At 38.1% G+C, this 18,645-nt stretch overlaps 1 protein-coding gene across 1 annotated transcript in view; it reads left to right on the top strand.

The window, feature by feature from the left end:
• Window positions 1-18,645, top strand: part of GLP2R (glucagon like peptide 2 receptor) — a 61,656-nt gene that overhangs the window by 14,543 nt on the left and 28,468 nt on the right. Inside the window, exons 5-9 of the mRNA XM_078155701.1 lie at window positions 381-487; window positions 2,754-2,907; window positions 4,759-4,918; window positions 5,628-5,688; window positions 13,870-13,939. Of these exons, the coding sequence (XP_078011827.1) occupies window positions 381-487; window positions 2,754-2,907; window positions 4,759-4,918; window positions 5,628-5,688; window positions 13,870-13,939 (552 nt within the window). The remainder of the gene's footprint in view (window positions 1-380; window positions 488-2,753; window positions 2,908-4,758; window positions 4,919-5,627; window positions 5,689-13,869; window positions 13,940-18,645) is intronic.

Genomic DNA, 18,645 nt, shown 5'->3' with positions numbered 1-18,645 from the left:
CTTAGCAGAACTATCATAAGTGTCCTACCTTTTAGTGTGTGTGAATCTTCTTTAGCATTTGGGGAAACATGGGATACTACTTCAGAGTGTTCAGAACTCATGGAGACAGCTTTAGATCTAGTGTGCATCTCCAATGATGCATAATGTCTTCTTTTACACTATCATGTCATGTTCTCTCTGTGGCTATTGTATTTCCTCCTCCCAAAGAGATTGACCTTGAACAAGTATCAGTGAAATCCCTAGGACTCTTCCTTTTCAAATCTAGACCTATGCCTTAGGACAAGGGATATTTGGGGAGGAGGATACACAGACTTAAAATGGGGGCAGAATTCCATTCATCACTTAACATTGATCTTCATTGTCTTTATCTCCATACACAGGATGAGCACCATATATTGCTTTCAACCTTGCAGATAATGTATACCCTTGGATATTCCCTCTCACTCATTTCCCTCTTCTTGGCTGTCATAATTCTCCTGTGTTTAAGGTGAGTGAGACTTCCTACTATAAGCTTTTTAGGGGCATAACAAAAGTACGTAAGCGCTTGTCTTCTTTTGTTATCTCATTATTTGGAGTCGTCTGGCTGACCTCAGAGAACATTTCTAGAAAAGAACAAGTGTATTGGAAAATTCATGGTAGACTTTGGGATTCAAGTCAACAAGTATTTATTAAGTGCTAACTATATGCCAGGCACTGTGCTAAGTGTTGGGAATGCGAATAGAAGCAAAAAGAAAGACAGTCCCTTCATGGAAAGAGATTACATTCCAATGGGAGAAGACAACACATAAAAAGAAGCTTAAAAGCAGCAACGGGTATGTGTGTGGGAAGAGGGATGGAGAGATGGAGGTAGAGTTTGTGTGGAGGGGAGGAGATGGAGAGACAGTACCAACATTGGGGCATGTTGAAGGAAGAAGTCTGGAGAGTTAGGAATGGAGTCTGGAGAAGAATGAAGAACAAATATGGCTGGCCTGGGCCCTTTTTAAAATGGAGTTTCTGGGAAGATCTAACCAATCAGAAAAAAAGGGCTACAGGGGCAGAAGAATTTCCAGGTCGGGATTTCCAGGGTAAAAAAGATCTTTCAGGGTGAGAATGCTACTGAAGCATGGTGAAGAGATAAATACAAAGAGTCAAGATTAGAGACTAGAGAGGAAGGAAAGAGTGGGAATTGGTAGTGGAATTCTTTGTAAAAGTCGAGCAGTAGTTTCAATAATAAACAGCAGACCCAGAGAGTCAGAAATGACTCTCCAAATTACCTGCATAGGGCCCTTGTTTAGTTTCAAGTAGTAATGATGTGAAGTATGGTACAGTAGAAAGAGCATTGGACTGGAAATCAAATGGCATGTTCTAGAGGACAAGGTTTTGTTCCTTGCCTCACTCACTGGTTGTGTGACCTTGGACAAATCATTTCCCATTCTGGGCCTCCATTTACTCCTCTATGAAATGAAGACGCTGGACTAGATGGTCTCTAAGATTCCTGCCAGCTTTAAATGCTATGACCCTCTAACATAATGTCCCATCCAGCTTTATGTAGCTGTACAGTTAAATATGTTACACAATAATTGGAAGCAGTGCATTCTAGAGTCACCTTGACTTGTGCTGGATTTGGATCTCTGCAGAAAAGAGAGACTCTGTGGGCAACCTACCTCAGGGTGATTCCTTTGTCTTTTGTAACTCTAGATCTATTCTCATGCTGCCTTTCAATTCCTGATATTGACCAGGATCTAACTGGGCCTAGTCTCCTTGGGAGGAAGAGAAAAAAAAAGAAAAAAGTTACATGATAACTTTATTGTGTGTTTAAAAGGAATAGCAAGTTGTACATAACAGATTTGCAGCTTCATGTGCAATCATATTTTTTCTATTCTACTATGTTACAGAAATGTTTGTTTTATTTCTTAAATTCTGAACAAAATAAATAAAAGAAAAAAAGTAAGTTTCCCTGGGGGGCTTGCTCTGAATATTGCTTGGTCTAGCCAGTCACCTCTCCTTTCTTCCTATCATAAACTTCCCAGGAGGTAACCAGAATCTGCAGGCTCTAACGATGTGCCCTACAACTAACTGCCCTGAAGTGATCTCCCTCTACAACCTTTAGGCTCACACAGGTGTTCTACATCCGTGTCAGGCCAAAACCACAATCTTTAGGTGCTTCTGTTGGACCAAAGAGCAGGTTCTGCTTAATAATAATAGAAAATTTTATGCCATGTAAGAGTTTGGAAAGTTCTGCTTTCCACGGAACCCCTGGTTCTACTAGCCTACATCACTGGCTTACCAAAACATATAGACCCAAATCATGGGAAGACAGCCCTTGCTCAAACTAACTTTTAGCCAGTAAAACATTTAAATATATATATATATATATATATATAGATATATATATCTATATCTATATATATATCTATATATATATCTATATATATATATAATATCTATATCTCATATGCTTATATACTTGCATGATGCATATAAATATGTATATATTTAATTATACACACCATATATGCATATATGTACTAGATAGATAGATAATATACATTCACACATTATCTCTCTAACAGAATATAAGTTACGTGAGGTCAGGGACCTTTTCTTTGTTTTTCCAGTGCCTAAAACAGTATACAACACATGCTAGGTGTTTAATATATACTTGTTGATTGAATGCTTAGGAGGTTCAGCGTCATGGAAGAGAGTATCTCTTGGAGGAACTGAGTCATTATTGTATCCTTGGGGGCCTTTCATGCTTCTGTTTTCTCCATTAGAAGAGTTCACTGCACTCGTAACTATATCCACATGAATTTGTTTGGTTCCTTCATGCTTCGAGCTCTGGCTGTATTGGTGAAGGACGTCATCATACACAATTCCTACTCAAAAAGGCCAGATGATGAAAATGGATGGATGTCCTACCTCTCAGAGGTAATTTACATCATTACCATCCTCAAAAACAAACATTTATTAAGTACCTATTTTATGCAAATCACTCAATAGAGGTGTTATGAGGGATACAAAGTACCCCTGCCATCAGGGAGTTTGCAGTCTAGTATGTATGCAAAAAGATTTATGATGAAATACTAAACATATAATATGGACGATCCCTCAGAAGAGACAACAATCATAGAAAGTCATAGCTGGAAGGGAATAGAGGGGGAACTTTCAGTATAATTGTACTGATTTTATAGATGTGGAAATTGAATGTTTTAGAGTTTAAGGGACTTTACCTCAAGTTATACAATCAGTAAACTGCAGAGTCAGTATTCAAACTGTAGGTCTTGTGACTCCAAGTTCAGTTGCTTGGTTCCTTCTCACACACCCTGTCCCCTGATTATGTCATGACTACCAGCCTATAGAAGGTTGCAATTGTTGGGGAAGACCCCACAGACGATATGGGATTTAAGCAGGATCTTGAGTAGTAAGTCAGATGTAGACATAATAGGATGAAGGAGGAGGAAAAAGGTTTTCTAGACAGAAGGAAGAGTGTTGGCAATATCTTAGAGCAAAGGATGTTCATGACATTTATAAGTTATCATTTGGCTAGGGTAATGTGAGTTAAGGTTGAGATGTAGGTTAGGGCTACATTATAAAGTGCTTGGCATGCCACAAGTTTCAAAAAACGAAAGTCAATGATTGTTTATGAAATATTGCTCTTCTGCTCCAAAAAATCAATCCTTCTTTTCCCTGCCCCATTGCTCCTGGGACAAAGTCCTGTCCATAAAACCAATGAGGAGTTGTTTTCCTATTATATTAATAACCAATTATTAAATTGGGATTAAGATTTTTTTCCTTTCTATTTCCTCAACCAGGAACCAGCCCCTGTAAGTCATTCAGCTGGTCTTTGAAGGACAAGGCTGAAAGATGAGATTGGCCTAATCCTTGGGGTACATGTTCCGAGATCTTGGATATGACCCCACCTAAATAAGACTCCTTACTTTTGTTTATGGTGTGAACTGAATCTAATCTAGGTGAATTCCAGCCCCAAAGCACCATTTATGCCTTCGTACCCCTACATTGTAGTCTGGGATAGCCCAGTTCATGAAGGAGAGAACCAGCTACAGTGGTCTGGATAGATATGGATTCCTTTGTCCAGATTGCTGGAGGCAGCTGAGTCTCATGGTTAAGTCATATTTTCAGCAGAAGGAGCTGAAGACTTTTAGCCCAACTCCTCATTAATATATCTACCCTTTCATTAATTGTTCACCAATCAGGGTTGATTTTTACCTGTAAGGAGTATCCCTTTTTCCAAAGGTATTTAAACATTCAGTGATATCCATGTTGGTTCTTTGGTTATCGAGAGAGATCAATGATTATCAATTTATTGATTATTAGTTAGTCTAATTAATAAATTGATTATTAATTACCCAGAAACTTTCTCTTGGGATTTTTCATTCATCACAGCTTCTTTTGGACAAAGGATCAAGGTGGATAAATTACACACACACACACACACACACAAATGTGTGCGCACGTGCGCATGTGTGTGTGTATGTGTGTAAAGAAGTAGATGGTCTGGAGGTAGAGAGAAATAAACTCATACGATCACAGAATTCAGATTTGAAATGGACCTTAGAGATAATTTTTCTTGTTTTTGTTTTTTTCTGAGTAGGGTACCAGTCCAGAGAGGTTGGGTGCCTTGCCCAAGGTCACACTAATAGTAGGTAACAGAGGCGGGGTTGAAGCCCTAGTTGTTCATCTTCATTCCAGGTGAGCACATTGCAGAACTCTTCCTGGCACTGAGATAAAAACCAGCATCTTTCTACCTTCCTCTTCTAGTCTTCATCCACTTGTCGGACTGCACAAGTTCTTCTTCACTACTTTGTTGGAGCCAATTACTCGTGGCTTTTAGTTGAAGGCATTTATCTTCACACGCTGTTGGGACCTTTGGTACTTTCACAGAAACGCCTCTTGCCCAGATATATTTTGGTAGGCTGGGGTAAGTAAGGCATGTGTTCAGAGTTTTGCCACTGAGGCTCAGGAGAACGAGATAAGAAAAAGGTCTACTGACTTAGGATACAGTGAGAGAAAACACCACAGACAGGAATGAAATTGGTTTAAAAAATTTCTGACTACCCAATGTTCATTAAGTGGTCATTAAGGACAGGTTCATAAACTAATTTTTTTTTCCCCCAGAAAGACTTCAGGACTTTTTGTAAAATGACTCCAGGACTAGCCTGATCAAAGAGATGAAGGCTGTTAAACAACCTCAATATCTCCCTGCATTTTCCCATTATTTTGAAGGGGGAAGAGGGCATCTATGTCCTTCTACTTTGCTCAAGTGCTGAGTTGTAACATACTTGTCATGTGCCTGAGAACAAGTTCTGCATGGCTCCTCATAGAGTCATAGAATATTAGGGCTAGAAAGTGGCCATAGAGGTTATCCAGTTGAATTTTACACTTTTACCCAGGTCGTCCTCTATAGAGAGTTATCCAGCCTCTGCTGAAAGATATCCAGAGACAAGCAGCTCTGGAGGCATCCTGTTCCATTGCTGGACAACTCTAAAGGTGGGGGGAGGGGAGGGGTCTTGCAGACCCTAGGCATTTCTCATGTTCTGACATAATGTTGTTGGTTCTGGATGGCTGAAGTGGGAGGCAATGGATTTAATCTTAATTCTCCTAAAATCCCACCTATATTTTCTCTCCAGCATTTCCTGTTTTGTATGTTGTCCCTTGGTGGATTACTCGAGCAAAGCTGGAGAACACAGGGTATGTATATAGCTAATGAGTAAATTGCACAATCCGATGCTGGTAACTGAATCACTTACCATGGTTCTTCATGTGTCAAAAATTGCCTGGCTGCTTGCCCCTCATCTACCTATGCTAGACAGGCAAGACTGTTGTGTGTAAACCTGGGCCTCAGGCCTGCCCATACTCTTACACCCTATTATTTGTCTTTTTAAAAAATATGTTTAGTATTTTATTTTCCTCCTAAAACAATTTTTAACATTCATTTTTTAAAAACTTGAGCTCGGGGGCAGCTAGGTGGTGCAGTGGATAGAACACCCACCCTGGAGTCAGGAGGACCTGAGCTCAAGTCCAGCCTCAGACACATAACACTTACTAGCTGTATGACTCTGGGCAAGTCACTTAATCCCAAATGTCTCACAAAACAAACAAAAAGAAAAAAAGAAAAAAAAAGAATAAACAACAAAATGAACTTGGCCTAAAGAGCTATAAAACTGTGCATACCCTTTGACCCAGAGATAGCATTTCTAGGTCTGTATCCCAAAGAGATCATAAAAATGGGAAAAGGACCCACGTGTACAAAAATATTTATAGCGGCTCTTTTTGTGATAGCCAAGAATTGGAAATTGAGAAGATGCCCATCAATTGGGGAATGGTTGAACAAGTTGTAGTATATGAATCTAATGGAATACTATTGTTCCATAAGAAATTATTAGCAGGAAGACTTCAGAAAAACCTGGAAAGATTTACATGAACTGATGCTGAGTAAAGTGAGCAGAACCAAGAGAACATTGTACACAGTAACAGCCACACTCTGTGACAACAAACTTTGATAGACTCAATTCTTCTCAGCAACATGAGGATCTGGAACAATTCCAAAAGACTCATGATGGAAAATGTTATCCACATCTAGAGAAGGAACTATGGAGTCTGAACGCAGATTGAAACATACTATTTTCTCTTTTTTTTATTTCTTCTTTTTCATGGTTTTTAATATGATTGTATACATATAGCCTATATCAGATTGCATGCCATCTTGGGGAGGGGAGAATGGAGGAAGGCAGAAAAATTTAGAACTCAAAATCTTATAGAAGTGAATACTGAAAGCTAAAATTAAATAAATAAATAAATATTTTTAAAAAAATTTAAAAATCAACCACAAAAAAACCAAAACAAAAAAACCCCCGAGTTCCAAATTCTCTCTCTATCCTCCTCCTCTCTCACTAAGAAGGCAATCGATTTGATGTAGGTTATACATATGCAAAACATTTCCATATTATTCATATTGTGAAAGAGAACACATATTGGAGGGGAAGTGAGGAAATTGAGACACTAATGCACTGTTGGTGGAAGTGTGAACTAATTTAACCACACACACAAAAAAATAAAGAAAGCAAAAAAAAGTATGCTTAGACCTGTACTCCATCAATTCTTTCTCTAGAGATGGACAGCATTTTTCATCATAAGTCTTTTGTAATTGTCTTGAATCATTGTATTATTAAGGCTAAGGCATTCACAATTGATCATCATACAATATTACTATTACTCTGTACAGACTTCTGGTTCTGCTCATTTTACTTTGCATCCATTCATGTAAGTCTTTCTAGTCTTTTTCTGAGAGCATCCTGCTTGACATTTCTTGTAGCATACTAGTATTCCATCACAGCCATATACCACAATTTGTATAGCTCTTCCCTAATTGATGGGCATCCCCTCAATTTCCAATTCTTTGTCACCACAAAAAGAGTTGCTATAAATATTTTTATACATATAGGCGCTTTTCCTTTTTGTTTTCTGTCTTTTTGGAATACAGACCTGGGTCAAAGTGCTGGGTCAAAGTGTATACATGGTTTTATAGCCCTTTAGGCATAGTTCTAAATTATACTTCAGAATGGTTGAATTAGTTCACAGCTCCACCAACAATGCATTAGTGTCTCAGTTTCCCAACATCCCCTCCAATATATGTCATTTTCCTTTTCTGTCATAGTAGCCACTCTGATAGTTGTGTAGCTGTACCTCAGAGTTGTTTTAATTTACATTTATCTAATCAATAGTGATTTAGCACATTTTTTGATTTGACTATAAATAAGTTTGATCACTTTGTCTGAAAACTTCCTGTTCATATCCTTTGACCATTTATCAATTGGGGAATGTTTTTTTTTTTTTTTTATAAATTTGACTCAATTCACTATATAGTTGAGAAATGAGGTCTTTATCAGAAAAAAACCTCATAAATTTTCTTTCACAGTTATGGTTACTAACTGTATTTCCCTTCATCCTATTTTCCCTCCATTTATCCTACTCTCTCCATTCACCCTGTCTCTCCTCAAAAGTGTTTTGCTTCTTACTACTGCCTCCTCCCACCTGCCCTCCTTTCTATCGGCTCTCCATCCCCTTTTCTTATCCTCTTTCCATCCTACTTTGCTTTAGGGTAATATAGAGTTCTGTACCCATCTGAGTGTATATGTTATTCCCTCTCTGAGCCAATTCTGATGAGAGTAAGGTTTTTTTCAGGAGGTGATTGGTGTATTCTTTCAATTTCTATTTTACCCTCTGGTTCTAGAATATCAGGGCAGTTTTCCTTGACAGTTTCTTCAAATATGATGAGTAGACTCTTTTTTTCAATCTTGGCTTTCAGGTAATCCAATAATTTTAAAATTATCTCTCCTTAGTCTATTTTACAGGTCAGTTGTTTTTCTTTTTCTTTTTCTTTTTTTTCCTTTTTTTTTTGCTTTTTGGTGAGGCAGTTGGGGTTAAATGACTTGATCAGGGTCACACAGCTAGTAAGTGTCATGTCTGAGGCTGGATTTGAACTCAGGTCCTCCTAACTCCAGGGCCAGTGCTGTATCTGGTCAGTTGTTTTTCCAATGAGATATTTCACGTTGTCTTCTATTTTTTTATTCTTTTGATTTTATTTTATTGCTCCTAAATTTTTCCCCCTTCCTCCCCTCACACTTCCCCAAGATGGCATGCAATATCATATAGGCTATACATGTACAATCATATTAAACATATTTCCATATTAGACATGTTGTAAAGAAGAATTAGAACCAAAGGGAAAAATCATGAGAAAGAAGAAACAAAAAGAAAAAAAGAAAACAGGGGAAATAGTGTGTTCAATCTGCATTCAGACTCCATAGTTTTTTCTCTAGATGTGGATAGCATTTTCCATCATGAGTCTTTTAGAATTGTCTTAGATCCTTGCATTGCTGAGAAGAGCTAAGTCTATCAAAGTTGGTTGTCACAGTGTGGCTGTTACTGTGCACAATGTTCTCCTGGTTCTACTCACTTCACTCAGCATTAGTTCATGTTAAGTCTTTCCAGGTTTTTCTGAAATCCACCTGCTCATCATTTCTTATGGAACAATAGTATTCCATTAGATTCATATGCTGCAACTTGTTCAGCCATTCCCCAATTGATGGGCATCCCCTCAATTTCCAATTCTTGGACACCACAATAAGAATTGCTATAAATATTTTTGTACACGTGGGTCCTTTTCCCTTTCTTATGATCTCTTTGGGATACAGCCCTAGAAGTACTGTTGCTGGGTCAAATGGGGATGCAGTTTTATAGCCCTTTAGGAATAGTTTCAGAATGATTGGATCATTTAACAACTCCACCAACAATGCATTAATGTTCCAATTTTCCCACATCTTCTCCAACATTTATCATTGTCCTGTTTTGTCATGTTAGTCAATCTGATAGGTGAGATGTGGTACCTTAGAGTTGGTTTAATTTCCATTTTTCTGATCAATAGTGACTTAGAACATTTTTTCATATGACTATAGGTAGTTTTAATTTCTTCATGTGAAAACTGCCCGTTCATATCCTTTGACCATTTATCAATTGGTAAATGACTTGTATTCTCATAAACTTAACTCAGTTCTCTCTATATTTTAGAAATGAGGCCTTTATTAGAGACACTGGGGCCTTTGACAGAGACACTGGCTGTAAAAATTGTTTCCCACTTTTCTTCTTCCTTTCCAATCTTGGCTTTCTTCATGCAAAAAAAAAATTAATTTAATATAATCAAAATTATCCATTTTGCATTTCATAATGCTTTCTATCTCTTGTTTAGTCATAAATTCTTCCATTCTCCATATATCTGACAGGTAAACTATTCTTTGCTCTCCTAATTTGCTTATAGTATCAGCCTTTATAACTAAATTGTGTACCCATTTTGACTTTATTTTGGTAAAGGTGTAAGATTTGGTCTATGCCTAATTTCTGCTATACTATTTCCCAGTTTTCCCAGCAGGTTTTGTCAATAATGAGTTCTTATCCCAGAAGCTGGAGTCTTTGGGTTTATCAAACAGTAGATTACTATAGTCATTGACTACTTTGTTTTTTGTACCTAATCTATTCCACTGATTCACCATTCTATTTCTTAGCCAGTACTAAGCAGTTTTGATAACCTGCTTTATAATACAGTTTAAGATCTGGTACAGCGAGGCCACCTTCCCTTGCATTTCTTTTCATTAGTTCCCTTGATATTCTGGACCTTTTGTTCTTCCAGATGAATTTGGTAGCTCTACAAAATAATTTTTGGTAGTTTGATTGATATGGCACTGAATAAGTAAGTTAATTTAAGTAGAATTGTCATTTTTATTATGTTAGCTCAGCCTACCCATGAGCAGCTGTTATTTTCCCAATTACTTAGATCTGACTTTATTTGTGTGAAAATGTTTTATAATTGTGTTCATATAGCTCCTGGGTTGGTCTTGGTAGGTAGACTCCCAAATATATTATATTATCTAAGGTTACTTTAAATGGAATTCCCCTTTCTATCTCTTGCTGTTGGACTTTGTTAGTATTATATAGAAGTGCCGATGATTTGTGTGGGTTTATTTTATATCCTGCAACTCCCAGTTCTAATTGTTAAGGAATTACTTTATTCACTGAACTTTTGTGCCTCCTTTGACATGGCCAATTCTACTTTTTAAGGAGTTCTTTTCTTTAGTGAATAGTATATCTTTTTTCCGTTTGGCCAATTTTGCTTTTTAAGGAGTTCTTCTCTTCAGTGGATTTGTATACCTCTTTTACCATTTGATCTATTCTGTTTTTTAAGGTGTCATTTTCTTCAGTATTTTTGTGCCTGCTTTGCCAAGCTGTTGACTCTTTTTTAAAAAATGATTTTCTTGTATCAGTCTCATTTCTTTCCCCATCTCTTGTTTGATTTTTCAAATCCTTTTTCAGCTCTTCTGGGAATTCATTTTGGGCCTAAGATCAATTCAGACTTTTCTTTGATGCTTTGGATGCAGCAGTTTTGACTTTGTTGTCTTCTTCCGAGTTTGTGCTTTGATCTTCCCTGTCACCATAATAACTTTCCATGGCTAGGTTCTTTTTTTGTTGTTATTTGTTCACTTTTCCAGCCTATTTCTTGACTTTTAACTCTCTGTTAAAGTTGGGCTCTGCTCCTGGGGTCAAGGGGGCACTGTCCAAAGCTTCAGGTTTTTTGTTCAGCTAGTTCTGGAAGTCTGTAAGCTTTTAGTTCTTCCAAGGTGGTATGATCTAAGGACAAGTATCTTTACTACAGTCCTGACTTGTGCTCTTGTCTGTGAGTGATTTACAATCACTCTTTTCTGCTCTGGAACTGTGAACCAGGTCCTTCATCCCCCTGTAGCCACAAGCTTTGGTGTTCTAGTGCTCTTCCTCATCCTGGAACTGCCACCTAGATCCACATATGGGCAATGGAACAGAATCCTGTATCCAGTGCTAGCAAAGGAACCTCCGTAGTCTCCTTCTGACTAGTTGTACAACCCCCTTACCATTTATGGGCTGAAGATTCCAGAAACTGTTGCTACCACAGCTGTTGCTGCCACAGCTAATTCAATCACCCCTAGCTAGTTGCAGCACCTAAATGGGGACATTCAAGTACCCTGACAACAGCATGAAGAGTAAGGGAGGACAGGAGGTATTTTCTGCTTTGGTGGAACTTTCCCTTTTTCTTCCAAAAACTGGAATATACTGTTGGTTTCTCAACATTTTTAGTTTCAGGACCAAAGGAGTAAATAGAATGCTAGACCTGGAGTCAGGATGACCTGAGTTCAAATCCAGTCTCAAATACTTACTATTAACTTCTGTCTGCTTTTGTTTCCTCAACTGTAAAAGGGGGACAATAACAGCACCTATTTCCCAGGGTTTTTGGGAGGATCACATGAGATAATATTTGTAAAATGTTCAGCACAATGCCTGGCAAGTATAGGTACTTAATAAATACTTATTTCCTTCTTTCCTTCCTTCCTATTGAGATTTAACATATTAGAAATTAAAATGTTGGTTATGTTATAAAAATAGTTTTGACCCTGCAGAGTCTCCTAAAAGATCTCAGGGACCCCCCAGAGGTCCCTGGACCACACTTTGAGAACTACTGGAACATACAATAGAAAGAACAGCAGAACATCAGAACTGGAAGGTGCCATAGAGGTAGAACCTCATTTTAGTGAGGAAAAAATAGGCTCAGGTTAATTCTTTCCCAGGAGGGAGATGGTAAACCTAACTTCCATAACAATGGTCTTCAGTTTTGTGTTTTCTTCTCCATTCCCATGGCCACTGCTCTTGTCCCAGCCCTCATAACCTCATACACTGCTACAGAAACTTCTAAAATGATCTTCCTGTCTGCAGGCTCTTCATATCCTAATGCACCGTATTCTCTGCTGCAGATTCCTCATTGCCTATACTATAACATCCAAACTTCTCTGTCTGACTTTAAAGGTTCTTCAAAATCTGACCCTGTGCCATTTATTTTAGACCTTATCTCTCGCCTCCTCTTTACTATTGTATGAAAATGTCATACTGTTTACTGCCTCAGATCATAATTTTTCCTTCACATGGAATGCCTTCCTTTATTCATAGCTTCATAGGTTCATTTAGACTTGGAAGAGGACTCAGACATGAGTTTTACACGTTGCAGATGAGAAAACTGATGTTTAGAGAGGTTAAATTACTTGCCCAAGGTCACACAGTTTGAAAAAATGTCAAGGCAAAGTCAAAAGCTCTACCTGATATCCAGAGAAGTATCATAGCTTCGTGGAGTACTAGACTTGGGGTCAGGAATACCTGGTTACTAATCCCACCTCATTAGCTGAGCTACCAGGGGAAAGTCACTTGCCTTCTCAGGCCAAGTTTTCTCATCTGTAATAATACCTGTAGTGATTCTGTAGCCTGTCCTGCTATAACCTTACTCATTTCTTCCTTCCTCCTACCACTCTTTCTCAGGGACTGAGAATCAATTCAATATCACCTTTGCTACTGTGATGGGCATAACAAGCCTAGTTACTCTATGACTTCCCTTAGAACCTTTGTGATTCTGAACTATAGGCTGAATCTCCCTTCCCTTTTCCCTGTTACCTATCCCTGTCAGCATCTTCCCCCTACTCCAAGAGACCTTTGGGTCTCTATTCCATTCTTCTCTTCCTTACCATTTTATTCTTTGGACCCTCTGTTCTATTTTTCACAAGCTTCCCATTATTTTTCACCTGTGCCTTCCCTCTAGAAATGACTTTGTAGGTATTTTGTATTTACTTACATGTAGATATTTTCCACCAATGGAAAGTAAGTTCCTTCTTGAGAGGAGGAACTGTTTCAAATTTGTCTTTGTATCCCTGGCACCTAGTATAGTGCCTGGCACACAGTAGGCTCTTAATAAATGCTTGTTGAATTGAATCACTCTCTCTTTCTCCTGTTGTAAGCTCCTTAAGGGCAGTAACTATGACATCTTAAATTGGCCTATCCCCAGTACCTAGCACAGTGGCCTTTTAAACAGTAGGCACCTAATAAATGCTTACAGAATTGAATTGAAATCACTTTACTAAATTGAACATAGCATAAAAATATAAGGGAGTATCATAATTCTCATCATTATGATCCTGATAATCTTAAAAGACCTCCATGCCCCATCCCTATGCCTTCCCTGGCTCTATAGTCAATTTCACCCCCACACAGTCAGTAACTTACATTGGACAGCTCCTAGACTGCCATCCCTGTCCCATCTCCTCTACACATGGCTCACCTTTGCCAGTGTTGGTAAAATATAGTTTCCTCAAAACTAGACAGTGTCTTTCTGCAACATTTTATGTTTTGCTTTATACAGTTGATTGTGGGAAATAGTAGACTCTGCAATGAAGTGTCTAGGGATCATGGTTTTTTTTTCTTTTGATATCTTAAGCCATTTCTAAGCTTTTTTGTGCTATTTCTTCATAGGTGCTGGGGGACAAACAAAAATATGAAAATCTGGTGGATCATCAGAGGACCAATATTACTTTCAATCACAGTAAGGAACATATTCTCTTCTTCTCTGTCCAGTAACTTTATTCTTCTAATCATCTGGCTCAGAATGTTCAGTGCCTCTTGAGGGGCTGAGCATGGACAGAATCTGTGGGAATCTGGTGGACATGATGAAATCAGGTTCGATGTGATTTCTCTTATCCCCCAAGAGAAAATGCCAGAGAAGGCAGAAGTTACAGGAAGAGGATTAAACTCCTTTAAATCCTGGAGAGGTAATTCAAAACTACTTTCTGACAAATCCTGTGGACTGAGGAGAAAGTTAGCAAAAAGGGTGGGAGTATTAAAAAGTCCAGTTTATAAAGGATAGAGCCTACTGGTGTGTAGGAGAATTTTCTTTTCATTGCTACTTGCAGGTCTATGTATAGATTTCAAGGATTCCATGAATTAGGAAAAAAAATGATATCTTTATTTTCACTAACCTATGATTTCCTTCATAAAGCTATATATTTTATTTTATTCATTTAAAAACATTATTCTGAGAAGGGGTCTATAGGTTTCACCAGACTTCCAAAAGGTCTATGGCACAAACAAGGTTAAGAAACTCTGCTAAAGGTTGTATAGTATTTAAGTTTTCATTGTTTTACTTAAATTTTGTTTTTGAGAAACTCATTTTTATGAAAATAACAGTATCCTATTTCAAAGGAAGCCCAAGGATCAAGGAAGCACTATTGGGGAACCTAGTTTAGAGAAACACAGTTTTGAAATAGAAATTCTACAGAATGGTAGTATTGATGTGATTACTGTATTTGTACGTAGAGTTGGAAAGTAGGGTAGAAACATGGCATGAAAATGGCCAGGAAATGACATGGTTCTGTGTCTGTCAAGATCAGGTAAATTCTCATAAAACAGATGCAGCCCAGGGTCCCATAAAATGGGTCAGAGAGTATTAAGAATCACTTAATTTTTAGATGATCTATAAATAACAACTTAACTGTTGGTACTCTAAATGTGAGATCCTTCTCCAAAGACTAAGTTGATGTCCTTCTGTAGAAACTGAATAATGCCAATGATGCCATTCTCACAACAAATAAAATCAGAGGTAAGGAAGTTGAAAATAAATGGAACAATGTCTCATAAGATCTCCTTGGAGAAGCAAGTAAAGGAATTGGTGTCTGGGTTTCTGGTGGTGCATGTTTATAATCCCTGCTACTGAAGGAACTGAGACTGGTGGATTGCTTGATCCAGTCTCAAAAAAAAAAAAAAAAGAGCTGGCAGAGCCATTGAGTCCAATGCATCATTTTATGAGACAATTGGTTATCTAACATTGAGGTTCTCATGATGAGCAAATGTAAAAATATCACCATGAAGATAACCACAGCTCATGTTCCATCACCTGTTGCAGGGAATGAGGAAGTAAAGAAATTCTGTAAATGACTTGATAAGGCTTTCCAAATGAAATTATATGAACATGTTCATTAATAAGTAATCATTTCAATGTAAAGGTGGCCATTGAAGAGAATGGTTAAAAACTTATTGAGAAATATGGCTCAGGACCAAGAAACAGCAGATGCCAAAAGCCTCATGCTCATGCTTATGTATACTTTCTTAGAGAAAAACATAGGAACTTGAAGTCATGAGAAACACTGTGTCAGACTGGATTTGAATCCTAACTCTGACACTAGCTAGGTGACTTTCATTTAGCCTTTCTAAACCTCAGATTCTACACTTATAAAATAAGAGTAATAATGCCTATAATACTTGCCTCACAGCATTGTGAGTATCAAATGAATAAGTGTATAGAAAGTGTTTTGCAAATCTTGAAGTACTCTATAAATGTCAGCTATTACTTAAGAAGAAGACCCAAAGGTGTCAAGTACCAACATCACAAAAACAAAGTATATCTAGGAATAGATATACACTTCTTTTGAGGGAGGGGACCAAACCAGAGGTCATATTAGTTTAGGGAAATCCTCCTGGTGAGTAAATTCTCTCTACCGATGCAGATCTATATCTAGCCCAAGCAACTTAAACAGCTTGCCTTAAGAGTCTTAAAGAGTTTCCTGGGCACTGAGAGGTTAAATGATCTGCTCAGGGTCACATAAAAAGTATAGACAGTTCTAGCTTTAAGTAAGCAAATTTGACTTTAAATAATTCTGAAAAAAATCTAGATTCCAACCCCCCCCACTTATGTTAAATTTATTGCACAGTACTGTGCTCTCTCCACTCCTGTTCCCTCCAACAACAACAACAATAAAAAAAACCCTAAAAAAACTTTCTTCAAGTGAAATCAGAATGCTGAGTGAGGAGACCGCTACTGCAGCCAGTAGATTGGGGGCAACTTGAGACTTCCAGTGCCCAGAGACAAGACCTTTGCACTGCCCTGTCTTGGTTTCTATCCTCCCCGCATCATATTTCCTCCCAGTTCTGGCCAGACCCCCATGTGTTCCTCTTCCTGTTCTTCCTTCTCTGTCTATGGCCCCCACATATCCTTGAATCCTGTTCCCCCTCTCCCCACAGGCACACAGTCCCCTTTTTTCTTCCCCCTTCCCCATTTTCAGTATGTAAAAACTACTTTATGAAGAGGTCTGTGGAATGGCTTACATAAAGCACAACTATATGTATATGTCAGAGCTGGGACTTGAACTCAGGTCTTTTTAAATTTGAGACTACCCTCCTATCCACTATACCTCATTGACTAGCACTACATAACTCTAAGGATGTAAAGGTATGCCCCCTTTCAGATTTCAGCAAATTTGTAGCATTTATGGGGAAATTACAAAGATGAGGTATAAGGGCCCATCCTGCTCAGGCTATATTTTCATTTTTTCAGATGTGAGGAAAACATTCTGCACTTTATAAAAGATATAAAACTTTGAGTAGGCTCATTTTCTATTTGTGAGGCTTTGAGAAACTCATTTATGAAAAGGCTAGCAAAACATATGAGCTGCCAAAATCTGCCCCTAAGCCACTCATTTACTTAGACTCATTGGGAAATTGGAAATTAAAACAAAACCTGGGGATTTCACTGGGGAACCCTGAATCCTAGAGCTATTGGGTTATTGTGGGTAAATGGCCACTGCTAAACTAGCTCCAACTGGGATGTCCTTGGTGTGGACCTTCCACATTTTAGTGCCTTTTACCTCTCCACACAGTATATGTAGACCCCTAATCACTATCTGGCTGGTTGCCTTCCCTTTGAAATATCTGGGTTCCCAGGAAGGACCATCACAATATGTCTACATTCAATATCTCTCAGAATCCTAAGGGTAACCCTATCGTGAGGGAATATATTATCTCTGTTCACCACATTAGCTCTCTATTTACACAAAACCAGACATTTACAATAATGACACTTTTAGATTTTAAACACATAACGATTTACTTGCAATGGGATGACTGATATCAGGTATCCATAAATTAAATACAGAAATAATAAACAAACCACAATCTAAATAGACTTGGGTTATATTCTCCCACCAATACACTCAGCATCTGTGGAAGAGTGGGCACACACAAAAATCTGGCAGAGAAGCATATGAATGAGGGAAAGCTATGCACTTGGGGTAACATAACTCTGGACTACAGGACTAGATGTTATGGGTTAATTCATGAACACATGAATAAAACAAAGCACTTCTCTGCTGTTCCTCTTCTGATCTTCACTGCTCTCGATCTAGGCAAATCCCCTTTCTTCTATTCTCAAATGGAAAAACCATGAACAATTCTTTCAACTTATGATCAGGCTCAGGAGGGTATTGGAAAAGTGTTACATTGTTGAATTGGATATGTTTAAGCCATAGAACTACAAAGCTCATCAAGTTGACTATCTTGTCCAGACAGATGAGCTTAGAACTCTCTTCATCTTGATTGTCTAATTAGGCCTCAATATTTCTTTTTACACAGCAATGCAGTTGCAAAATCTGCCTTTCTTGGGGGCAGCGAGGGGGCGCAGTGGATAAAGGACCAGCCCTGAAGTCAGGAGGAACTGAGTTCAAATGTGACCTCAGACCAAACACTTGACACTTATTAGCTGTGTGACCCTGGGCAAGTTACTTAACCCAATTGCCTTAAAAAAAAAATAAAAAATCTGCCATTCTCCTTTCTACTTTTCCCTCTTAGAGGCACCTGGGAGAGTCTTTACCTCACACTACAGGTCATGCTGAAGGGAAGTAACTATAATTTAACTACTCTTCCAAAGAGCTCCAGACTCTTCAGTCAAGCAGGAATTCTATAGCTGAGGTCCTCTTTTACCTGACTGCTCTTACTCTCATCACAGAGCTGTGACAAAGCTGATTTTCTATTCCCTGCTGAGTCTTATTTCTGCCCATTATCTTAACCACTCCAAACACACTTGACCACTTTGCCTTTTCTTTTCTTTTTTGGACAATTTTTTTTAAATGGCCTTCAGTGGTTTAAATCTGAGCATCCTGGTATTGAACAACTCACTTTTCACTTATAAAGTCAAAACTGACCAAATCAATAAATACTTTTAATTATCCTACAGTTTTCAAACACTTGTGATTTCTCATTTTGTGGTGTTTTTCCTCTTATATTTTGCAAGAGTTATATGCAAATTAGCTCAGGGACCACAATGCTCTGTCTCAGAGCTTGTATCCTTGAAAACAGTTTGTTCATACTTAAATTTTTTCCTTGTCCCTTTAAATCACCATACTTTTCACATACAACAGAGGCATTACGCTACATCCTTTACAAAATGATCTAAGCCTCTATGTTGTTTTTTAAATAGGATTT

The sequence above is a fragment of the Phascolarctos cinereus genome, unplaced genomic scaffold, assembly GCF_003287225.1.
Source record: "Phascolarctos cinereus isolate Bilbo 61053 unplaced genomic scaffold, phaCin_HiC Scaffold_5;HRSCAF=322, whole genome shotgun sequence".
Lineage (NCBI taxonomy): Eukaryota > Metazoa > Chordata > Mammalia > Diprotodontia > Phascolarctidae > Phascolarctos > Phascolarctos cinereus.
Note: the sequence above shows the minus strand (reverse complement) of the source record. Positions and strands in the feature narration are given on the sequence as shown.